At 41.7% G+C, this 25,778-nt stretch overlaps 2 protein-coding genes across 9 annotated transcripts in view; one reads left to right on the top strand and one right to left on the bottom strand.

Moving 5' to 3' along the window:
- The window catches only part of LOC105464835 (fasciculation and elongation protein zeta 2), an 82,452-nt gene extending 57,029 nt beyond the window's left edge, over nt 1-25,423 (top strand). For 3 of the 5 annotated variants that reach the window (XR_011611614.1, XR_011611611.1, XM_071076511.1), the window contains one exon: nt 9,867-12,751. Coding sequence is in view for 1 of the 5 variants with exons in the window: in XM_071076511.1 (XP_070932612.1) it covers nt 9,867-9,895 (29 nt within the window). In the remaining 4 variants the exon portion in view is untranslated. Of the gene's footprint in view, nt 1-9,866; nt 12,752-22,161 lie in introns of those variants that run through there. The other 2 variants (XR_011611612.1, XR_011611613.1) reach the window with 2 other exon arrangements.
- LOC105464838 (cysteine rich transmembrane BMP regulator 1) overlaps nt 1-25,778 on the bottom strand; it is a 196,452-nt gene that overhangs the window by 11,548 nt on the left and 159,126 nt on the right. For 3 of the 4 annotated variants that reach the window (XM_011712923.3, XM_011712926.3, XM_011712924.3), the window contains 4 exons: nt 25,286-25,495; nt 21,510-21,725; nt 16,768-16,989; nt 2,047-2,241 (listed from right to left, as the gene is read on the bottom strand). In XM_011712923.3, the coding sequence (XP_011711225.1) occupies nt 2,047-2,241; nt 16,768-16,989; nt 21,510-21,725; nt 25,286-25,495 (843 nt within the window). The remainder of the gene's footprint in view (nt 1-2,046; nt 2,242-16,767; nt 16,990-21,509; nt 21,726-25,285; nt 25,496-25,778) is intronic. The other variant, XM_011712925.3, reaches the window with a different exon arrangement.

Here is a 25,778-nt window from a genome sequence, read left to right as displayed (position 1 = left end):
GATTCTTTAAAAAGCCTCAAAGTTGATCTCTCTGCTTTCACTCTTGACCTCCATGCCCCACAGTCTATGTTCAACCCAGCACCAGAGAAATCCCATTCAAAGGTAAGTCAGATGCTGTCACTCCCTGCTCCAAACCTTCCAAGGTTTCATCTCACTCAATACAATCCTGCACTCATCTGTGAGACCCTTTGTGTCTGGCCGTGGCTGCCTCTCTGCCCCACCTCTTACCTCCTCCGTGCTCACTGAGTTACCTTCACACAGCTCCTCTTGAACATGCACGGCATGTTCCCACTGCAGGGCCCTGGCCCTGGCTACACCCAAAGGTTCTGCCTCTTCCCCATGAGAACTGCAATTCTGGGTCTCTTCATTAAATCTCATCTTGTTGGTAAGGTACTCCCTGACCATTCTACATAATACAAAACAACTGCCTGCCCCACTTCTCCCCAGCCTTTTTGTCTTGCTATGCCTTTCTCCAGAGCCTGATCCTCATCTTCGTGGCTGCCTAGTTACTGTTTACCTGTTTGCTGCCTGGTTTCTCCCTGCTACAATGTAAGCTACGTGTGCACTGCTATTTGGTCACTGCTGTGTCCCCAGTGCCTAAAACAGTGCTTGGCACATAAAAGGCGTTAAATGACTCTTTGTGAAATACATAAGGTCAAGTTTCATCATTTATATCATTAAAGGCATATTACTGGGGAAACTGGTATGAAACTTGTGAAACATAGGTGAATATATACTAGAAAAATAATTCCAGTGGAAAACCACATATTTTTTCTTATTCTCATTTAAAACACTTAAGACTTTCCATTTTTCCATACACACAGCAAGTGTGTGTGGAAAACTATAAAGAGAACCCAACTGAAGGCTCTGAAAAATGGTTCCACCCCCTTACCTGGCAGAACATCCTATCCTTTTTAGGAGATAAATGGACATTTTTAGAAATGCTCAATTGGGGATAGTTTGCACAACGCCTAAACAAAAGGCCAACATGTGCAGAGCTCACTTAAACTCTTTGGGTTTAACAACTGCCCTCTCTTACAACTGCATAGTACAGATGCACTTCTGAACTGGCATGCTTCCCAGCTCCCTGTATTGAACAGAACAAGGTTCTCTAATATAATGCTGCGAGAAAACATGAGAATCGAAGTAAGACAGAAAAGCTCCTGACTTGCTCAGGACCTCAATGAAGTCTTCGAGTGAGCCTTCACTTGGGTCTGTGTGGTCTATACTATCTGGGAAATCTGTGTGTCTAGGGGTTCAGTCCCGATGGAGAGGGCTCAGGTCTTACATTTCTGGGATTAGACGGAGGGGAAAGAGGAATAGTTTTGGCAGGAGGTGCAGACATGGAAACTAAGAGAAGGGCTAGGGGAGACTCTGGGCAGCTGAGAAGGACTTAGGTTTGAAACTATGAGATGGATAATGCAGCAGACATGAAGAGTGGGGCGTGGGGAAAGATGCAGGTGCAGGGATTCAAAACAGCCAGCTGGGATATGCTCAGGGGTTGCGTTATGTGTGGAAAGAGATGGGAGGTTCAGCTGAGGGCTTGGGAGAGGGCTGCATGGATAGTATGGGTATTGGCTGGAACTGATGAACTAAAAAAAGAATGAACCAGAACTACGTTCTTTAAATGCAGGTCTTCCGCTTTGGTTCTAATATATTTTCACAGTGTAATGGCTCTTAAGCATCTTCCCTTCTGGGTCCCATCTTGGACCACCTTCTCTAGGCTAGTCCAACACTGCACTAAAACTGTGCTACTCTGATAGGGCAGGTGTCATTAACGGTTTGGTTATACTAAAGTTTAGAGAATGCAAATGAGAAGAAAAGAACCAGAGCAATTCTGGCATGGAACCAAAATCTGCCCCTCATCTAGATGGTCATGGTTTTCCAAGTTACCCATAGGGTCTTTGGGTGGGAGGTGCTAACTGGGCCTCACACGCTACTTGGGCCATGTGAACTAACGAAAGAGGGAGCAGGTTGAGCTCTGCTTTGATTTCATCTTAAATCAACATTACAGCTTGACAAATGGAAGGATGGTGGCTTAGATACCTGGACACATTGGGCAGCAACTTCCTTCCACGTTGATGGGCTCAACACAGGGCAGAGGGGGGCAGCTGACGGTCGAGCAGAGGGTCTGGCCCTGCAGGCAGTAGCAGTGGGTGCAGCTGTCAAGGTCCCACCGCTCCTCGTCGGCATAGGCCTTCCCACTGAAGTGGCACACCACCTTCTTTGGAATTGTGTCTTCTAGTGAAAAGAACAGCACATGGTGGAGTCGCTGATGTGACAATGCACACGATCTTATTACACGTGAGAGATCAAGGGAATAGCTTTGTATAATCACAGTATGCCTTAGGATTTCTGGAATTCAGTGACACTTTTGTTTGTTTCCCTAGTCTTTCATTTTCTTAGGAGGACCCTCAGGGCTCTCATCTTGTGGCCACTGAGGCCAGCACAGGGTGGTCACTACAACAACCGGCAGGGAATGGTAGATAAGTGTCCTTAGACTGTCATCTAGAAAGAGATAAAGAGACTGATAAAAAGTCCAGCTGAGTTTATTTACAGAGATGGATTCAAGAAGTTCCTGTTTTGTAAACAATACGGGCGAATGGTAAGAAGTGATAATGGCAACATCACAGGGAACTAGCAGGTTTCCTCTGCAACCCCTGAGTGGGAGTCGGCACCGAGCTAACCACTTCCTTCATTTTCCAGGGATGCCGCGTAGATTTCTCTCATCTACAAGGGCATTTCTACTTTAAAAACAGCTTCATTTCATTGCAATCCGTTTTTTTCCCCCCAGAAAACTGTGGTTTTTGAGGAAAAAAAAAGAGCTATTTGTCTATACAGTATATACAGGGATTTGCAGTTTAAATATTCTGCTCCTTCTTCCCGTTGTCGCTTGTCACACTCATTTCCTCCCTCTTCCAACCTTCTCCTTGAAGGTTCCTTTCTCTGGGACTCACCGCCTTTTTCTGGTGTACCTGAACTTACTGACTCCCTAGTGGCCACACTGCACACACAGAAATTTCCCTCTAGCACACAAGAATGTGGTTCAGAGTGAGGCCCCAAGAACCAGCGGATCCAGCAGCAAAGCAGAGATGGGGCAAATCGAAACCCAGTGGCGGGGGTGTGAGCGCGAGACTGATAACTAGATGCCACCTACCGATCCAGGGACATTTTATGTTCAGATCCTAAAAGCAGCGCCACTCACCATTTGTCACTTAAGCAAGAAAAACTACAAAGGCATCTAGAAGGAAAGTTCCTTAGGAAGGCAGTCGTCCCCAGGGCCCAGGGTTCTTCCTGGAAAGCATCTGGGAAGCTCTTGAAGGGTCAGAGTTCATTGAATAGACACAAGAAACAGAACCCAGCACATCTCAGGGCATGATGAGAAGCCCACAATGGCATCAGGAGCCATTTTCTCTGAGCCGCCCCAAGCTTTGCAGCGAGTGCTCTAAGGCAGCTGGAAGTGGCTCTCTCTGAAGACACAGTCTGTGCTTCAGACTGAGCTTTTCCAGAGGAAGGTCACAGAGAGAAATGCTCACAGATCTGTGGTCTCTATGTTTTCTTCTTACCAATTACAATTGTCCCTTGGTACCTTTGGGAGACTGGTTCTAGGACCCCCATGGATACCAAAATCCAAAGACGCTCATGTCCCAAGTCCCCTATACAAAATAGTGTAGTATTTGTATATACCTACTCACATCCCCCCACATACTTTAGGCCATCTTTACTCAAGCATATGCACCTTTATAAATGGCACTAATAATGGCCTAATATTGTAAAATTTTTACTCCATAGATATAACTCTCAATCCATTGGCGAGTGTTAGAAGCAAGCCCAAGGAAGAAACGGAGATCGAGTGTTAAGTGCCTCATCTCTTATGGTCTCAACAACTTCTATCATTTTTCTCATTACTGCTGGCTACAGTTCAACAAGGGACATTAAGTCAAGTAATCATGGAAAGTTCTAGTTGTAATTAGAAATCCATTTTTCAGTCTATTAAAAAATGCACTTCCCGATGTTTGTAGAGGCTGCACAGAAATCTTCTGGCACACTAATTATTACGCTAAAAACTCATTTGGAGACTTTCAAAAGAAACTCATGACAGAAGTTCTTGATTATATGGAATCCTTGAAGGAAGCGACTTCACTAAGGTATCCAAAATGCACATGTCAAATTGGCTGAACAAAATCATCCAATGAGCCTAATTTAAGTAGTACTCTGACCTCCAGCCAACACACTGCATTGAGGACATTAGTTTTGGCCATCAAATTTAGAGTCTCTTTTGCTGAGAATTCTTTATGAAAGGAAGCAATGTTTCATTAAGCAGTATCACTCATTGTATTTTATATGAACCTTGGTCCATACAATGCAGTATCACTGAATAAAATTTGAGTAACAGTATTACTGTACAAAGAAATCAGACGGGAGGTGAAACTTCTCATCCCATCTTGTCCATAACTCTTCTGACTCAAGGTCAAGCAGTGGTCTATACTGTCTATATTATTATTATTTTCCTTCCTTTCTTCCTTGCTTACTTCCTTCCTCCCTCCCTCCTTCCCTTCTCCCTCCCTTCCTCTTCCCTCCCTCCTTACTTCCTTCCTCCTCCCTCCCTCCTTCCTTTTCTCCTTCTTTCCTTCCTTCTCCCTCCTTCCTTTCCCCTCCATCCTTCCTTCCTTTTCTCCTTCCTTCCCCACCCTCATCTCCTTTCCCCATTTCTCCCTTCCTTCCCGCACCCTCCTTCCTTCCCCTCCCCCCTCCTTCTTCCCTCCTTTCCCCTCCCTCCTTCCCTCCCTCCTTCCTTCCTTTCCCCTCTCTCCTTCCCCCTCCCTCACCTATCTACATTCCTTCCTTCTCCCTCCATCCTTTCTTCTCTCCTTTTCACCCTCCCTCCCTCCCTCCCTTCCCTCCTGTCTTCCTTCCTTCCCCCTCTCCCCTTCCTTCCCTCCTTCCCTCTCTCCTTCGTTCCTTCTTTCCTTCCTTCCCTTACCTCTCTCCACACACATGAGAATAATGACGGGAAGAACTTAGACTGAGCCTGGACCTAAAGCACCTGGCCATGACGTGTGGTGTTTTCTGAATGATAATGACCTATGTAGAATAATTTCAACTGATGTATCAAAACCACAGAAGAAATATCAAAGATCAAATGCTGAGCTACAGCGTAATACAGGGTTTATGTAAATACTCATTCAGTAACTGTATGAGATCACTGTCTAAAAGAATATTTATAAAATGATATATGAGAAAGAACAATCACTGAATGCCTTGGAGGCAATGGGAAAACCAGTAACTTTTTTCTTTTTCTCAAGAGACAGGGTCTCACTCTGTTGCCCAGGCTGGAGTGTAGTGGTGCAATCATAGCTCTTTGAACTTCTGGGCTCAAGTGATCCTCCTGCTTTAGCCTCCTGAGTAGTTAGGACTACTGGTATGCACCACTATGCCTGGATAATTTTTAGGGTTTTTTTTTTTTTTTTTTTTTGTGGAGATGGAGTCTCACTGTGTTGCCCAGGCTGGTCTTGAACTCCTGGCCTCAAGCCATCTACCTGCCTTAGTCTCCCAAAGTGCTGAAATTACAGGCACGAGCCACCACACCTTGCTCCGTATCCTCATTTCTTTTCCTTGATACACTGTCTCCTTCAATGACACGTGGAGACCCATTTGTGAAAACGCCATAGGGAAGTTTTGGAAGCTACCAGGTTTAAAGCGAGACGTGGTGGCTATTCCATGCAATTCAAGGTTCTATAAATTAAATTAAGAGTCACTGTAGTCTTCTGGGGGAAACAGCATAATCTAATTGAGACTACATATAAATGTATTTTAAGCACTCAGCCTGAAGAGGGATGTAGAAATAAAGACTGGGAATATCCAACTAAAAATAACCAAAATAGTTTATGTTTGGCTATCAGGGTTGTGCCATTTAACTCTAAAGGCTACATTTATAACTCCAACTGGTCTGCTTATTCTGACAATTAAGTTTTGTTCTTCGACACCTAATAACAATCGTAACTTCCACTTACTGAATGCCCACTACGTGCCAGGCCCTGTGCTAAGCATGTTACCTATGTCAATGCCATTTGATCTCCATTGCCCAGTGGGACAGGGTATTGTTTCAATTCCACAGAAAAATGAGCCACAAGATTAAGTCACTTGTCCAAGATGCACAGCTAGGAAGCAGCAGGGCGAGGAGGGGAGCCACAGCGGGTCTGGCTCCACAGTCCACCAGCACCTCTGTCTGTCAGGTGTCAAGCTGGATAACCCGTGGAAAGGCCACTTGCCCGGACAAGGATCAATCAGTGCCACACAAACAAGCTGTTACTGCTCACTGACTCTTGAAAACGGGGACTCGAATTGATCTTTGTCTTCAAAGATACCAAGTGCCATCAAGAAATGGAGATAATGAAGTGGGTTATTTAGGTAATTCAGGATTCCTGGTCCTCCTTAGGAAATCTCTGTTGAACACTTCTCTCTCCCCTCACAATCTCTCCCTCCCACTCTCTCAAAGAGGATTAGAGGAGAATGTTCCAAGGAAAACATGAGGTACGACACTAACGTAATAAAGTGTATTTTTAAAACAAACAAATCAGGGGTTATATATCCAAATAAACATGACCCCCTTCTAAGGAGCCCTGGTAGGCTGTAAACGTGTTCCAATGGTACTGCCGCTGCTGCACCCAGCTCTGGAATTTTCCTCTTGCCATGGCATCCAGGGCCCATTATGAAACGTGCAAAGAAGATGGTTACTATTTCACAGTCACACCTTGGTTTAGATCAGCTTTGCTACTTATTTTCCTCAGCTCTGGCCTCTATCTTATCTGTCAGATTCAGCTTGAAATGACTTTTGGCCTCTTTCAGAAACAAAGTCACTATAAGAGAATAAAGATTTACTTCTGCCATCAACTATGTCAGGGACCTGGAGCCCTTCGCTGGCTGCAGCGGGTCCTTCATGGGGTTGCTTACCTCATGGGATGCTCAGACAAACATCTTTTCTTTTGGGACTCAAATATAAGCAACATTATCTTGCATCACATATGATTACAATAAAAATATGCAATGTCTTTCAGCGGTAGAGTCTGGAAAATTCAGTGTGGGTTCCCCGCTGCCTATTTTCCCTCAATTCTGGTTGGTATCACAAGGGGAGGAAGAAGCGGCATGGCCTTGAAATGTTAATTCCTTTCCAGTTAACTTCTTCAACTGTTTAAAACTTCATTATCTTACCTCTTTTCAAGATAAGAAAAGAAGCCTTAACAGGCTGTTAAAGCTGGACTTTGTTTTACTCTTGAGCTATTTTAATTATGCCATAAAACTAATGAACAGCTATGGAAAATCTAGAACTATGTTATTTTCTTCCTCTGCAAAGATCCAATTTAGTGTTCCAGGAGTCACCAAGGTGGAGGCACAGCCCTTGCTCTGAAACTGACCATGATGTGGGATATACATGAGCCTCTGGAAGAAGAAGAAGAAAAAAAAAAAAAGCATCTCCAGATTCTTCCCCCTCCCCCTCTTTCCTCTGTGGAAGGATATAAAAACCAAAATGGACTCTAACCTATGTTATAGCTGGATTTCTTGATTTCTGCCTAGGAGGCAACTTCTTACATAGATACTTCAATTTCTAAATCTGGTGGTCATGAAGTCAGAGTCTTGGTGTGGGAGTAACTTCCTGGGAGGAAGTCAGGCTGCTTTAGAAATTGCATCAGTTCTTTCAAATCTCCTGCGTACTATTTAGAGTCCTGAAAAGTAATTTACTCTGGGATCCTGGTGGCCAAGAAGCTAAATGCAGCTCTTAATCTCAGAATAAGTCTCACCGCAAAACAAGCCAACACAGGAGTATAACGGGGGCATTTGTTCTTTCCACACATTGAGATGAAGACCCTCTGAGTGTCACCCTAAGTGTTGGGGATGCCGACGTGAACAAGGCATTCAAGGCCTTGGTCCTCAGGAGATGCTCCTGCACCCACAGGGTCTTGTCAGCTTTGTGGGAGTCCATACCCAAATGGATGAGCCCAGTGTCTGGAAAAGACGCACAGACAGCTGGTCCTGCTAAGATATTTCAGTTTGGGTTCTTAAGTTTGAGGTTTGAGGGATTTACAGAAAACTTTAGTGAAGTCATTTAGGCAGGCATACAAAGGGGGCCATGTATACTATGGGTAACATAAGATTTAGAAAAGGGAGTGGCAGAAAAGGCAGCCATGTACTACCAATGACATAGCTGACCTGGGCAAGAATAGGGGAAGTACTTCTAAAATGTTAGTTTATACCTGTAACAATGCATTACAGCCCTCTCTAAGCCACAAAGGAATAAAATACCACTTCCATTTCACTTTCTAACAAGACCCTGAAATCCCTGGCTTGTCATGTGCTTTTCACTTCTGTATTGTCAGTCACATGCTGGGCACCAACTCCACACTTGGAGAATAAATGGAATGTGAACACCTCCTGTTTGAGAAACTGGCTTCACTTGTTTTTTTAAAAAGCATAAAGAAGAGACTTAAAACACATGAAAATTGCAATGATGCAGGAATCTGAGAAAATAATGTACAGGCCACTAAGAACTCCTAGACAGAAGATGCTGACTGATTTTCAATACGTTGACTCACCAGGCCTTTACAGACCGTACAAGAATGAAAAGATGGAACTCAACTGAAGTCTTGCTAAAAACAGATGCAGGGTGCCTAGACAATTTCAATGAGGCAGACATCTAATACATAGTAATTCTGTCAGGAAATGATTAAAGAATTCTGGTTAAAAATGCAACACATGCTTACTGATTTAATTTAATCTTTGAGTATTTACTTTATAACTTTTAGCTTCCAATAAAAAAATCTGATCTTAATCCATCTTTGTTTAAAAAAAAAAATTAGGTAAATACTGTCATGTCAGCTGACTCCTACCTCTCCATACTGCCTCAACCTTAACTGCTGTGAAAGCAGATTTGGCCACAGCTTTAAGGCTTTTCTTAGAATTCCATTTTTGTTTTATTTTATTTCATTTATTTCTTAGGATAGGAAGTGCAAGTGTATTTATAAAGGTTAAAAGAGCCTATCAGATTTCTTCAACATACTAGAAAGAAAGAGGTGATTGCTCAGGCTTCTAAGTCCTAGTTCTACAAAAAGAAATCTCACCAAATTAGTAAACACAGTCACTTTTGGCTGAGAACCAGTGCATGCAAAGAGGACACAATTTTTCAGTAATAGGGCTTACCACCCCTTGTGTTAGCATTTGTTATGGGTTGATTAAGCAGTTCATGGATAGTAGTTGAAGGAAATATTTTATTTTCAACTTTAAATGTGGTCTCATGTCATAGTAGGGCCTACAGTCCAAGATGCGTCTACAGGTACCTGGACATTATTCACAGATATCATTTTGGATATGTAAAAATGTCATGTTAAAAGGCAGGCAGAAACAACTAAAGATCAAGGTGGCCCAAATACGGAGGAAGAAATACAACTTCTTTTAGGGCTTAAAAGAAGCAATCTATGTAAAAGTTGGGGTATACCATCTTGTTAAGAAAACCTTAACGTAGAAGCCATTGGACCTTCCAGACTGGCTAGTTTCTGCACCTACGAAAGATGTTTTATCTGGTCACAGTCCAAGCCCTGTTAAGACTCTGCCAGCAGCTTCCAGAGGGTGGGCCCTCTGTGATAGGGGTGTTCCTTGACCACTACAGGGTACAAAATCAGGTTTGGCCTCCTGGACCGAAACAAGAGAAAGGCAGAAGCTGTTGGATCTCTCTGGAAATAGCAGTGCAGCCTCCCTTCCGTGTAGCAGAGCTCTTTAAATTCAGAATGTGGGGCTGGAGCACACCTAAAGACTACGCGGCTTAGGGGTTTTCCCTAAGTTAACCAGAACAACTTGAATTTCTGTTTACACAGCCGGAGGCCTGGAAAGGATACCGAAGTGAGAAGAGGAAGCTGCTTGTGGAAGAAGCAAGATCAGTTGCTTCCCAGGGCATAGGGTGAGACCCAAACAAACCGAAATCAAACATTGCTTATTTTTGTTGTGATAACTTTAGACCAGTTCCAAAGTTAGCGTGGTGCACGACAACCAGAATGTTTTCATTCTTACACTCTCTAAACAATACACAGACAATCACCCTGTTTCCCCTTCTTTTAAATCACACTTCTCATCTTTCGTTTCAATCTTTTTAGCACTAACTGTGACAACCTGGGCCTCGGTGTAGGGCCACGGCAACTGACGGCTCTGAAGCATGTGCAGGAGGTATATGTCTCCTCCCTATGAGGGTGCGCCCTGATGATCAATGCCACGTACTCTGTTCCCAGGAATCACAGTGGATCATGCACAGTAAGTGCAGACTCTTCAAATGGGATTAGCCTCTCAACATAAACAAAAATAAATGAGCCCTATTTTCTCACTTCTGATAATGTCTAGAGGTATGAAAGAACAGTGCGGTTTGTGGGCAAGGCACTGTCACAACACAGCTGAGCTACATAAAGCACACTGTTTCTACCTGGGTTACAATGGAGTGACCAAAGGGGCAGGGGCTTTTTAAGATGAGAGTAGGCAGGATGAGGTACACGGCCGAAGCATTATCTAAGATATTCTTGGCCTTCAAAAGCTCATCACTGAGATGTTATATCCAGGCATTTCTCTTGTAGAAAGCCAGCTGCTACATTTAACAGTGAGATACTAGAATTGATTTGATAACGTTACTCAGATCAGCTGCAATCTGTGTTACAAGAGCAGCAATTCTACTGAATCTATCTACACTTAAATTGTGTTTACTGTTTATAAAGTATTTTTGCACATGGACGTTATGTCATTTAATTTTCTTGGCACTTTTGTGAAGCACAGGACAATATTATTACTGCCATCTTATAGATGAGGAAACTGAACTAGGGTTACATCAGATCACCAAGACATAAAGCTAGAATGTGACAGAGCTGTGATTATAATGCTCTGGTTCCAAGGGAAGTTCTCTTTCCAATGTGCAGAAGCTTTTAATTTTAAGAAAATACACTGGAGAAGCAGCAGTGAAAAATGTTCCAATGAAGGTGGGCAGTGTTGTATCATTATGGTTTCAAAATGCATAACATTAAGTTTCATGGGTTGTATAGCTTAAAGATGCCTGAATTAAATATTTACTATATTTGACTCTTGGGCTGAATTAAATACACAATGATCAACAGATGTTCCAAAGAGATGCTACATATCTCTTAAGATACCAGTTTAGCAGAGTTACGTTTAAACAAACAGAATCTAAGCAAAAGGAATAATGTATAATAGATTGACTTGATATAAGGTATAGACATTTCCCTACTAAGGTTAAAGATTATTTAATCATTTGCTAGTTGAAGATCACTATGGAGAAGAGTACTATACAGTGACAGTATTACAGCCAATTGAGAAGAAATACAGGTACAACACAAGCTAGGCCAGCTCCATGTGAAAGTCCCACTTCAAATATTAGTAAATACATAAATATAAGAATAGACAACTTCTAATCATACAGAGATATTAATACAACCTGTTAGAAATTTTTCGTGTACCATCTACCTATAATAGAACTCATTTTCACAGATCCTTAAAGATATATGACACTTAAAAACACTTCAATGATACTAGATGATTAGAAGGCATGTAATCAGAACATTTCAACTTAGTTCACATGGAAGTTATGAGCCACATATATACTTGTATTTATTTTATATAATGTACAAATAAGTAAATATATATTTATATTATATATAACAAACACAAACTATCATCCCAAATTTCTGAAGTGAGAAAGATACACTGACTCAATAATTTCTAATAATTTCTAGCCAACAAATGACTTTAAAAATCTGACCTTGAAATATCTTCTAAAATAACACAGTTACAAACAAATACTTGCCAAGTCATAATTTTCAAAACAATGTTCTACCTACTAACACTTAAGACTTGGCCAACACACGAGCTATTTATTCAACATCAGTCCTGATCACCTAGAGTGGGCTAATTGGGGGACATACCTGAGCATCTTGATTTCCAAAGCCAACAGGTATGATGCAGCAGTGAAGTGGGCCTGAAAATCCTGGAAATTAACTTAAGATAGACTTTATCATCAAAGTCGTACTCTTTCTTTGTAATATCTGACCAGGAATGACTGACCCCTGGACACAGGGAGGTTCTACTGAAAGACTCATGGCTCCCCCTCCAGAAGCTGCCAGAGTCTGGTACTCAGTATGGGCAGAAGCATCACCAACATGAACATCAGAGCAAGGGTGATGTGGTCAGGGCTCATATGGGGATATGAATATTCCCACAGGCACATGAGTGGTGTGGTGTAAGGGCTGCTAATGTACTTGTCTGCTATCCTCCTTGAAGTCATGAAATAAAGACTTCATTGAAGCACTGAAATAATTTTTGCTCTAGCAAGGTTTGAGAAAGGCATATAACATGTAATCAGTGAAATGGCCACGGGATGCTTTAGAAACCAGTACACTCGCCGGGCGCGGAGGCTCAAGTCTGTAATCCCAGCACTTTGGGAGGCCAAGACGGGTGGATCACAAGGTCAGGAGGTCGAGACCATCCTGGCCTACACGGTGAAACCCCGTCTCTACTAAAAAATACAAAAAACTAGCCGGGCGAGGAGGCAGGCGCCTGTAGTCCCAGCTACTCGGGAGGCTGAGGCAGGAGAATGGCGTGAACCCGGGAGGCAGAGCTTGCAGTGAGCTGAGATCCGGCCATGCACTCCAGCCTGGACAACAGAGCGAGACTCCGTCTCAAAAAAAAAAAAAAAAAAAAAAAAAGAAACCAGTACACTCTTGCATGGCTAAGCATGTCCTAACAGAGGCATCTGCTGTTTACAAGGAACCACATATCAAATGTCTTTTCACCCATTAGAATTCCCTCAGACCTTTTATCTCCACCTGATTCATACTTGTCAACTTTTGATTCTTGTTCTTCATCCTTTAAGCCTTCATTATAGTCAGCTTATGAGAATAAAATCTAAGTTTGAATGTATTTACATAGAAAGCCAAAGTCCAAAACAATTAGGGAATCAGAAGATGTTCCATTAAAATGAATGGGTAATTACTACTTAGTTTCTTTCTAGCAGAAGAATGAATTCCCTAATGATGGGTATTATAAGAAACTAGACAAAGCTGTTCACTTTTCAGAATTAATCATCAATCCTATTAATTATGTCTATATTACATATCCTATTAAATTAGCACACATAATATGAGGCCTTCACACATCAAAAGAGAAGCATTATCATTGCACATTAGTGAGTTGATAATTTAACAAAAGGAACACAAATACTTGTAGTCAGAAAACTACTTTTGGTAGAATCACCACTTTTCATTTTTCTTACAGTAGGAACAAAGGATACTTCACATGCAAACTTTTTTTTTGATCACTAATAAAAGAGGTCCCTTAATTGTGAGTTTGAGGTTTTGAGAGATCTGTATTTGACTCATTAGGGAGAACATTCATCCACGGAAGAGCCTTACAGCCAAGGTGAGGTCAGCACTGTAGGCTGGGGTGAGATAGTCTATACATTCTAACAGCAAGATACACAAGATCCTGAGAATAGATGATTATCTGGGTTAAAACTGAGAAAGCCTAAAACAGGAAACAACGCAAGCACTGGTCTTTGGTGCCCACTGGACAAACAACTGGGTGCTTTAAGACACGCCGCCTGACCATGTTTCCATGTTTTTCCTTTGCTCAGTGATCTCTGGATGGTGATAAAGGCTCTGCCAATGAAGCACAGCTGGCAACTGCCTTTGGGTGGCTTGTGCTGGCCCGGCTTGGCACCCTTATATAGGGACCCTTATATAGAGGTCCTGGAAGTCAGGACCTCTTAGTTGATAAGAGAACAAGCCCAAATGCAAACTGGAGAGTCAGACAGGAAATCCCTATATCATAGTCGTGAACTTGACTTCGTAGGTTTAGACATAGCAGGGATAGAAGAGAAAGGATGAACGCCTATCTAACAAGGCTACTTGTAAAGTAAATATGATGCAGACAGAAGAGAGCTTAATGACTATTTCAATAACACAACACCACATATAAATTATTAAGATGAATGAGTGAATAAGGCACATAGGTATGATAACATTACACATGCATCAATTTGGGAGGGGGAGGGGAGTTGTGGAGATAGATAGATCAGAATCAAAATGTCCACTATACCACTATGAGCTCATATGAACTACAATTTAGCAAAAGTGCTGCACTCCAACTTAAAATCAAAATCACAAATTTGAGCCAAACTGGTCCTTTTTTTCCTACACCAATGAAGAATGTATAATCTAAATGATGCAGGAATTGGAATAGAAAGTAGGAAGGCAAAAAATAAAAAATAAAAAAAGACTAAAGAATATTATGATTTGAAAGTTTCTATTCATAATTTTGAATTTTCTCTTCATACATGTGAATTTAAATTGGTTTTGTGAGAGATGATTATCTATCATATGAAAACAAATTTACTAGTTGAATAATTTACTAATTACGAATTTACCAATTAAGTAGCAAAACACAACAATAAATTTACACAAAACAATCTGAGAATTTTCAACACGTGAGAGATCTGCTGTTAGGTTTTTCCTCTGAAGGTAATATGGAATTCTCAGACCTCCAGGTCCCTGGTTTCCCAAGTATGACACAAGTATCCCTGATTGACTTGTGAACCATTTCCTTTAGTATGGAAGTTTTACTGCACTTGTACCTCTGAACTTAAAAAGCTAAAAGAAAAAAGTTTTGATATATAACTATGGGGATATTGGCTATATTTCCCCCTTACCCAGCCTTAAATAGTAGCCTAGTTGTAGCTTTCATTTAGATCTCACCAAATGTAGTGCCATTTTGTTGCATGAATTTTGATCAGCTCTTTGAAAAGTAAGTAGCACTAAATTGGATATATGCCTTGATACATTTTTGGCTCTACTTAGAAGCTAGAAAGCTTACGGGCAGCACAGAGAAGCTGGTGTTAAAATGCAGGGCTAGCACATATCCAGTTTGCTTGGGACACTCCTGATCTATGACTATTGTACCATCAGAATTATTAACAGCCCCCTTTTCACTCTCAAAAGCACCACGGTTTGAAGAATAAATTATATGGATGGTAACTATTAAAAGAGGGTCTAGCTTTTAAAATAGACACTTCTATTACTCTTTGGCCATCTAGCTTTTAAAACAGAACTTTTATTACTCTTTGACCATTACAGTAAGAAAATCTGTGTAAAATTCCTAAGAACAGCCATTTCTATCTCATATACCAATAAGCAGAGTAAAAGACTCAGAGCGGCCCTGTCTAGTGGCCAGAGGTTCCAAGACAAGAACAGGGAGATGTCCTCATGAGCTTGAGTTACGGCCGCCATTCCTCAGCTTATCTATGGGAAATGCCACAAAACTCTGTAGCCAGATCTCCTTTATTCCCCATCTATCACTCCAGATATATGCAATGACTTGTGTTTAGAAAACATGCAAAATCTCCAACAATAAATGTACAATATGTGTGATTAGTACAGACTGTAAAATTTTTCATTTGCTACTCTGATTATAGGTTCACTATCTGATTGAAACATGTCACCGTCTTTCATTTGACTTTGAGCTTTACTGGATACAAAAGCATTAAAAGAGAGTGAAAGCCTAGGGAACAGGGGCTGTCCTTGATAGAACTGCCAGCTGTCTCACCTTTTGGGCCTCAGAACAGCATCTGGCTTATGTCCACAGGACTAGTTTTGGCCCAAATGTTAGGTGCTAATATACATAGATCCTCTGCTCAAAAAGATGCATCACCACCATGGGTCACAAGAAGGAGAGGGCTCTAGAGTTACTCAGGCCTCACTCTGTGTGCCTAGCCATTGACAGGGACAACCACGTGGCTGAAACAGAATCCATTAAGTGCCAGAAGACAGGAACAACGGGGAGATTAAATTAATATGTCATATTTAGTTGATCTCAAGGCAGCAGCAAGCTTTATAAACTAAGTGGACTCTAATATGAGACATGGTGTTTCTATCTGGAAAAAAACACCACTGTCCTCATCTCTACTAAAATACAAAAATTAGCTAGGCGAGGTGGCAGGCACCTGTAATCCCAGCTACTAGGGAGGCTGAGGCAGGAGAACTGCTTGAACCCAGGAGGCGGAGGTTGCAGCGAGCTGAGATTGAGCCACTGCACTCCAGCCTGGGTGACAGAGTGAGACTCTGTCTATAAAAAAACAAAACAAAACAAAAAAAACAAAACACTGTAAAAAATAGGCTGGAGAAAGAGTTCTGAAATTGAAAACCCTGAACTGGCAAAGGAGCCCGATAGAACACGACAGTGCTATAACATTATGACATTCTCAGAGAACATTTCTTTATTCTTCTTTTTCTTCTTTCTTTTTTTTTTTTGAGATGGAGTCTTGCTCTGTCACCCAGGCTGGAGTGCAGTGGCGCAATCTTGGCTCACTGTAACCTCTGCCTCCCGTGTTCAAGTGATTCTCCTGCCTCAGCCTCTGGAGTAGCTGGGATTACAGGTGTGTGCCACCACACCCAGCTAATTTGTTGTATTTTTGGTAGAGATGGGGCCTCACCATTTTGGCCAGGCTAGTCTTGACCTCCTGACCTCAAGTGATCCACCCACCTTGGCCTCCCAAAGTGCTGGGATAACAGGCGTGAGCCACTGCGCCTGGCCTCATTTCTTTATTCTTAAGGCACCTTCTCTTGGGAGTACATCTTCCATACCTCTCTTCTGCTCAGTGTTGCTACATTGGGTCTGTGTGACATGTCAAGCAGGAAAAAAAACAGTTGAAAGATGTTTTTTTCTTGGTCTTACCTATGCAGTAGGGACAACACTGGCCTTTTCTCAAGACAGGTCTTTCGCAGGATACGGAAGGGCAGGACTCAGAGAAACAGCTAATTACGCTATCGATGCAAATGCAGCTGGTACAAACGTCAGGCTTCCAGGACTCAGCTGCCAGGAATATATCCCCTTCATCATTTTTGCAGTAATTAGGTACGCTGTTATTCCGGGATAAGGAAGGCCGAAAAGGTTGATCTGGAAAAATGAACATATAGGTCAGCAAAGATGCTGCTGTTGGCCAGCAACTACGCAACATAGTGTGTTTCACAGCACACCCAGTCATGATGGCTTTGGGTGCCTCCTTGAATAAACGACACAGTAACAAATCAGAAAGGCTGATTCAGGAAGGGTCTTAAATTTTTAAAAATAACAAAGATCAAAAAAGAGGTGTCACAGTTATTCTGTTAGTTGCTTACACAACATCCACTCTTTCTTCATTAGCTTAATGCAATCCTGGTTTTCTTTGGGGTAGTCCCAGGACTTCGATTACAATGCATGTAAGTAAATGGGACAATCCTGTTCCCTGCTTTCCTAGGCTCCCTTGAAATGGGGGTGGCCCCATCATCTAGCTGTAGCTAATGGGACGTAATGGCTAACAAGGGGATTTCTGGGAAAGCTTTCACTTTCTTCAAAGAAGGGTAGATATGTTCTGCCATCATCCTTCCACATTCTTCCTGCCTTGATAGGAGTGTGTTGATCACGGCTGTGACACCCCTATCAGAAGAGAAAGGCCTTGACCCCAATGAGGCACTGAATCAATGCTGATAAACATCTGCCTCCAAATGTCTTGTCATATATGTAAAATAAACCTCTATTTACTTAAAATTTGTAGCTGGGTTTTTTCTTACTTGCGGCCACATGCAATTTTGACCAATCAATATTCAGACAAATTTTCATAGTACCAGACTACCAAAACCCACCTATGTGCAACATTCCAATGCTCAGGAATTCACATTAATGGCTGAAAGGTAAGAAATCTCAATCACTCATAAGGATGCAACCACAGAGAAATCATGTGCAAATCATCTGTTTCTTTGCTATTTAAAGACTGAGACCTGAAAGTCCCCAGATCTATTTACAACTTGCAACAGAAAATGTCACCAGAAAATCCAGATATCACTTTGGGCATTGGTTTCCACTAAAATCAATGAAAACTGTAACTTCAGGCAGCAATATGACTGAGATATCAGAAAGGAAAATGTAAGTGGGTGTGGTTCCTAGTTTAGAAATGTCATAATCCCACTGATAAGAGAGCACTTCCAATCAACTTCACCACTCAAGAGTCTAGACACAGCCACGACAGCCCTACCTAGCAAACCTCTAAGAGGGCCACATTTTCTCAATGTGTCCACAATCGAAAGAGTTGTCGTCTGTTCTTCCCAGAACCAACTTCATGAACTCTTATTTTTAGCCAAGAACCAGAAACAACTGAGACATGTAGTTAGCACATGATCCAGAAGCTCTACGTGTCACTTTTTCCTTCTATCCACCTCATGAATATACCCTACAGCCAGTAAGTAGGATGTGACCAGAAGGGCCTTTTTGAGGACCAAGGCAGTTACTTCATTGTGGACCTTCTCCGAGAGACAGAGAAGCCAGCATAATGGGCTCGGCCCATACCCTCTCCTTTAAACTGGGTAACCGTATCTCCTATGACTAGTCCCAAAGGCAGCAGGCATAAGTTGAAGAACAGCCATTTGTTCCATGGCTCCATATGTACTCCAGGTCCAATTTCAGATATGATTCCACAGATCCCATCCACATAGGTTAGAGATGGCAAGACAGGATGACTTTCTCAATGACCTTTTTGTGGTTACCTATGTCTAGGGATAATTTCTTCCTCAAGAGACTGACCAGTGCTAACTTCTGCTTTGGCTAGAAATAAGGACAATACCCTCTTGTTCACAATAGGCCCTGCAAATCTCCGTGAGGTTTTTGTGACTTACGTTAACTTAGCTCATGCAAGCATTTCCAACCTTGTGTCTAAAAACTGAAAAGAGGAAGCAGGAACAGCAGTGAGGAAGCTATGGAATGACAGTGAAGTGAATAGCCTGGAATCTGCAGGGCTCTCACCGAGGCCTGGAAAGAACCCAGAGGGCATCAGCATATGCTGGCAGTGATGGCATGAGGGCTGGAGCCGAGGCAGTCTGCAGGTTTCCTTCCACCAGGCAGGAGGTTCCTGATCCAACCCTGATCGACACTGTTTTTTGGAATCTTACCCATAGCATCTCCCTTCTTTGGGCCTCTTTTCTCATTTTTCCTGCTCTAGGCCCCCTTCTTTACACTTCTGTTTCCAAATGTTTACTCCTTTATTTGATCTTTACCAGTGTTTTCACTGGTGTTCCTTTTTCATTTTCTACCTCCCTCTCCCTTCTCTGCCATGCTTTTTCTCCAACTCTAAAAATAAAGGAAAGAAAATTTTGAACATTATGGAAAGAAACAAGTGCTATTTTACCCTCTCCCTTTTGTATGCTAGTGAAATAAGCTTCACTTGCAGTGATGTGCAGTCTTTCCTCATTTCCTTACCAGACCTTGCTTTAAACCAGGCCAGAGAAGAGGGAAAGCTGAAGAGAGGAAATGACAGGGCATCCCACAGATGGAAGCAGCATGAGGGATACGACCCTTCGTAAGCTGTTATCACACTGTGGAGCTATGCCTTTTGGGCCATTTTAGAATGCAAGTGTCCTAAGATTAGAGATGGTATTTTTCTATATGTGTAATATGCCGCTTATCAGTGCCACTGTTGAGAATTACTGTGATGGGAAGAAATTGATAATTTGAGTTTTAAAGCTTTTTATTTTTTTGTATCTCAATACAACTGTGATTGAGAAAGTCCAGAAACATCCATTAGTTATAGGTAAAGAAAAAAATCCAGGCCTAAGTTAATGAATGAGAAGTCAAAGCCAGGCACGTGAGGGGCTGCCTGTTCTTTGGAAAGATGGAAAGGGATGCAGGAATACCACCGCCTTGCTTGGCTAGAACCCCTGGGCCTCTGCACATGCCACCCACATTAGCATACTCAGAGGTTCCATCTCCACGTAGCTCTCCTTCTCTGTACGGGTTGAAACTCTGAGTTCAGTAAGGTGTCCCATCAATGAATTTGGGCCAGTGGTCCTGGAGGCATTTCCTCCCCCAGTGCCACTCCCTTAGTCAACCCCTAAGTTCATCACTCAGATCCTAACACAAACAGCACTAGGGGTATTTGCTGCTTTAGTTTCCCGGATTGCCTATGTTCTTGAATCCTCCCTTTCAAGGCACACCTCTTACTTTATCATTATTGACTTAATGTGGAATATTGGATTGCTTGGCTCTTTTTTTGGCGATTGCTCCAGGACAGGAGTCATGTCTGTTTTCGTTAACCTTGGAATCCCCATAGCTCAATTCAGGCATTCTATAAATATTTGTAAATTCAATAGCTAAATGGATATAAATCCATTATCACCAAGGAAAAGACCACTCTAAGGGGTTTCTACCAAGGGGATGTAAATAAAGTCATTGCTATATATTAACAAAAAACATTAGTAAGGTTTGAATCTGAGTAAATTGTGTTGACAAAATAGTTGGAAATGATAGGTCATGCATATCCTAAAAATGTAACACATATGAACTATTTCTTATACTAGAAAAGATGTAGTGCTAATTAAGCTTCTCAGATTAACAATTCTGTACTAAAACGATAATACTTGGGCTGCCGTGCATGATGACAACAGCCAGTAATGTGGCTATCCCTATAAGTTCATCTATCAATTCCAAAAATGCCATCAACATATACCTATAAAAAATTTAGACACTGATGATGCTGCACATAATAATGGAACAACAGATTCTGGCAAGCTGACCAGATAATCCAATGTAAAAAAAGTAATAAAATACAAGGGTTTATGTTTTGCTAAGCAGAAATGCTCTATGAATATATGTTTAGAAAGTAAATGGTTATTAAGTTGAAATATGGGAAGAATAAGCAACAACAAGAAAACTAGTTGTTCTGTCAACTTGGTAATTTCATATTTAAATATCTTTTGAAAAAGTCACATCCACTGTTAATTAAAAGTACTACTAAAGTTATATAAAACCAGTAACTTTTGATTAACATCTTGACAAATTTCCTTCTAATAAGTTTCATGGCCATACATTTACCTGCTAAGATCAGATAATCTGAGAAATAAAAAGTAGAAAATAATAGAACTCCTTATACATGTGCAGTGCTACTTACTTAATGCTTTTTAGTATTAACTTACTAATCATCCCAAGTTTGAGAGTGTGGCATTATGCATATATCAAGGTCTCTTCACCACCCTTACATTTTTCAAAGAATTTTATTTACATTATTTATCAATAACTGTTCTTCACATTTGTTACACAAAGATGACTTTTCACATTAACAAAATCATTTGGTTAATTTGGTGCAGTGGAACTATCTCTACTTAGGTATATTCCTTGAGTTTGAGATGTAGGGTTAAGGAAATAAATGGCAAGATAAACAGTCTCCTTTTTTGTTTCACAGTTATCTCAGGTATGAGGCACACTGACTGCATAAATAGGTGGCTGGTAAAGAGAATACATGCAGGAAGCAGGCTGATAGCTGTTCCTGATGCGATACCCGGTTTGGCACCCTCCTACATGGGGGTCACCCTGACCTGTGGGTCCCACAGAATGACAACACCCAGAGCTGCATCCTTCCCCACCAAGCATATACGAGGCATGACGCTGCTTACCTGTACACTGTGGGCAGCAGGAATCCTGGGTGCGTGAGGGGTTCTGGCAGAGCAGCGGTGGGCACACCTCTGTCTCACACAGCACCCGTCCGCTGTGACAGGTGCACTGAGTACAGGAGTCAATGTTCCACGTTTCTCCTTCCACAAAGTATTCTCCTCCAGGGGCGTGGCAAATGGAGGGAGTGCTGAGCTCTGGCTTCTGCACCACAAAGTCATCTGGGGAATGACACAAAATCAGAACACAAGACATTATTCATCTGCAGTCTTTCCAACTCTTGAAAGCCTGGTGCTGTTTGCTTTAAGGGATAAAAAAGATGAACTCTGAAGAGCATCTCACTCTATTCTTATCAAGAGAATAGCGAAGAAAATATTCCATGCATGGAAACAGAAGACAATGGCAAAAGAACTAATATTAGGATGTGAGGTTCGAGTGGTTTGAGTCCGTCAACAGTAGTAAGAGAATTCAATAAGATCATTAAATTACAGGGAGGGGACTTCCTCTCTAGAGATGAGAACAGGGGCCTCTTCAGGCATTTCTGTGAATGTGCAGGATTGACTCGAATTCAGATCTCTCATTTACGGAATACTTGCTATGGTTCAGTTATTTCCATGCTAAGCACTTTACATGTGTTATTTCATTTATTCCTTACAGTCACCTTATTTTACGCACGAGGAAACTGAGAGCTCAGGAAGAGACAAGGGAAACTGCAACCCAAGTCTATGGTTGTTTGGATCACGGATATGTATCCAGATTAAATAAAACATCCAAATGATTGATGTCCTATCTGCTTTATTATTTCTGGGATCCTGAGTACTTTTATGCTTGGAAATACATCCTGCTGTCAAGCAGGCCACACCCCAATCTAAACCAGCGGCCAGCAAACTGAGCAGGAATGCTCCCGTAGAATTAACAGTCTGAAAACCCTCACCTGAGACTAAACATGTGTTTGGCAACAACATCATCAAGAGAGGTAAATGCTGGAAGGCTGGTGATAACTATCATTTCCTGCCCCAGAGGAGAGGTAGTTTTGGTCTCTAGGAGAGATGACACTGATAGAGAGGGAATTTAATGTTGAAAATGTCTGAAGAGGGGCTGGGAGTTGCCCTGAAGTTTTTCTGGGTAAATGAGAAGTATGAAGACATTAACCATAGTCATGTAATCCAAATACAACAAGCACTTCCAGAAGGTGTTGACAGTGTTGAATCCCGCCAAGAAATAGTCTGGAGACATCATGGCTAGCTCATGCTTGGAGCTCGGTGGAAGTTACGCCCCATTACGGGTCCATATATGCAGAGATGCTCAGAGCTGAAATCTCCTTAAGAGTGAATTGGGGCTATGACTTTCAAAGTGGTGGTTAGCATGAGAGTCAACAATACTAATGAAATTAAGTGATGTGAGCTGATTTCCAGTTAAGGGGGTAAAAACTTCTAATACAGCTTCGTCTCAAGGGAATTACTAAAAAGGCTGGAACTTAGACCCAGGGACTATCACAGAAAACTGATATTCATCAATCCATGCTTACATTCACAAGCAACTGTAACCAACTTTCCAGTATAAGAACAACAGAGAGGAAGATGATTACAGTGAAAACTGTGCTGAACAATATGGTAAATGTGCATTTGTGGTTTACAGAGAAACAAAAGTCCCAAAGAGTATCAACACATGAATATAGCAAAAGCCTCCCTTACTGCTTTCAAAAAGGGCTTAGAGAGGACTGACAATTACTGCCTTGTTAAATGCTGACATGTACGGAAGTGGTCAGAGGAAATCTGATGTGTGTGTTTGTAGGTATGCTTTCTTGCTCACCTTTTTGCTACACGATGTGCCTCAAGGCAAAACACAAGAGGGGCCAGGGACATGGAGACAAAAGATAAACTCAAAGGTAGAGAGTATGGAAGACAGAAAATCTCAGAGACGATATCATTTAGTAAATATTCATTAGAAGAGTTCAGGAGATGCTCCTGTATCCCAAGGAGAAAAACAGCTGATCTTGGAATGAAGAGGGGAGAAAAATATTCTTTAAAGTAGGAGTCCGTGAATGCAACAGCTCTGGAGTCTCTACTCAGAAGGAGCCTTATATGGCAACATGCAAAAGGTTTGTGAAAAAAATTTACCTCTACACATCCATATACATAAATGTGTTTTCATACACGTATATCCAGATGTTGACACACCCACAATAAGGTATTAACAACAACTTCACGTGTGCTTACGTAAGAACTTTCCACGACACTGTAATAGAGAAAGATCTTTCTGGTTCTACTCATTTTCAGCTCTTAGGTCAATTATCTATTCTTAATGTCTTTGCATTTCTACCAGTCTAGCTGTTAGAATTCTTCATTGAGGACGTTTAGCGAAGACCCAGGTACAAATCCCTCCTCTATGCATTCACATCTATAATTAAAGCAGGGGTCTCCATGCAAACACATGACTTTTCCCTCCCCAAAGAGTCAATACAAAGTTCTACCATATTAAAGTCCTCATTTACCTTCTTATGCAGGGGACTCTAGAAGTTTTTCACATTTAACTAGCAAAATACGGGAAAAAAGGAAAGAGTTCTGATATGGAATACCTCTAACTGAACTACAGGGAAGCAAAACAAAATAAAGAGAGTCATCTCTTCTGCATTGTAATCTGGTTTTCTACAAGGTATGGGAGCTGCCTGTCACTCTGATACTGTAGCTATTGAGCTGTGCAGAATCTCAGAGCTGAAAGGGACTTAAGTGTCCCTCTCCCTGACTCCCCGACCATTATGCGAACAAGGTCAACTTCCCTCCCAGGCTAGTCTTGTTGCAAAAGGACCAGGCCTCAGGTTCCCAGCTACACCTTTTGCACAGGTGGACTCATGCACAGGGAGATGCAGGACCAGGACTGACCAGAGGAAAAACAATCATACTCCAAAATCTGACAGTAGACTTAACTTCGAAAGAAATCTGATACAAGATTTGAGAGACTTCATTTTTCCCAGGCCTTTCGGCAGACATACTATTTTACTCTGGGTAAGAGAGTCCATCTTTCTGTGTCTGTTTTCCAAATGAGAAACGGCCTCAGTGTGGTTTTCCCTAACTCAAAGTGGCCTGCACAGAGAGGGAAATAATAGACATAAGACTGTGTTGAGCTCTTTGGATAAAAGGTACTAGATGAGGTTTATGGTTATAATTACTGTTATTGACAATCATAATTCAGACCCCCCTGAATTACAAATCTGTTCTGGCTTTCCAGTAACTTATCTTGATTACCGTGATTATGATTTTAAGGGTTTTGGATGTGTGTTAACTCTAAATCTTTTCATTTGGCAAGAGTGCCACATGTCCACTAATTTATAAAAGAACAATAGCCACAGACTTCAATAAGTTTCTCCCTCTCAAGCATTACTTTATATGTGATAAGGTTTTATGGGATAAAACTAGCACCAATCCCCTCAAATTAATGAGGACATTCAGACTTAATATGCTATCAATAAAATGGAAAGCTGGAACGTAAGTACATCAGCCCACAAACCTTTACAAAAATGTAATCCGAAGACCTTATATAACCGAGTCAATCATTCAAAAAGGAGACTTGTTTCTAGAATGTTAGAATTTTCTCTGGTCTTTGGTTCTTCACTGATAGTGCCCGGACCATTCTGTGGTGGTTGTTGACAAAAACAACGCAGTGCTGAAAAGTGTTCCAGGGGTCGTCCCCTCCAACCTCCCCAGAGTTACAAATGTGTCTAGGCCCCTGCAAGGCAGAAGTCATTTGCTTATGGAGCACACAGATGGCAGCCAGCTTTTACCTGCACATGATGGGCAGCACTGTCCAGGGTGAATGGTGGGGTTGCCACAGGCAGGCACCGGGCAGGTGATCAGGGCACACATTTCCCGTCCATTGAGACAGTAGCATTCCCGGCACCCATCATGCCAGCTCTCCTCATTTTTATGATGATGACCATCCACAGTGAGACAAGTGCCTGACAGGATGGGTGGCCCAGCTGAAGCAGAGACCTCTGGACAGACAGAAGGCAGCCTGGTAAAGAAGTGGCTATTGCATAGGAGAAACAGCCTGCGGAGTCTGTACATGGACTGGACCCTGGCCACCAACAATTATGTCTACACAGGATAGTTTGTGATATGAGACACGTTCATGAAAAGAATTTAAGTCAATATGCTCTCAATTTTGAAAAAAGAGGAAAAAACCTGCAAATAGTTTCTCTCCAATTGGTAGGATGATCGCTGATTTTTTATTTCTTCTACTTTACTTTCTCTTATTTTATACAACAAACAAGCACC

This window comes from Macaca nemestrina, chromosome 13, assembly GCF_043159975.1.
Source record: "Macaca nemestrina isolate mMacNem1 chromosome 13, mMacNem.hap1, whole genome shotgun sequence".
NCBI lineage: Eukaryota > Metazoa > Chordata > Mammalia > Primates > Cercopithecidae > Macaca > Macaca nemestrina.
The sequence above is the reverse complement of the archived record's forward strand: the minus strand, read 5'-3'. Positions and strand labels throughout refer to the sequence as shown.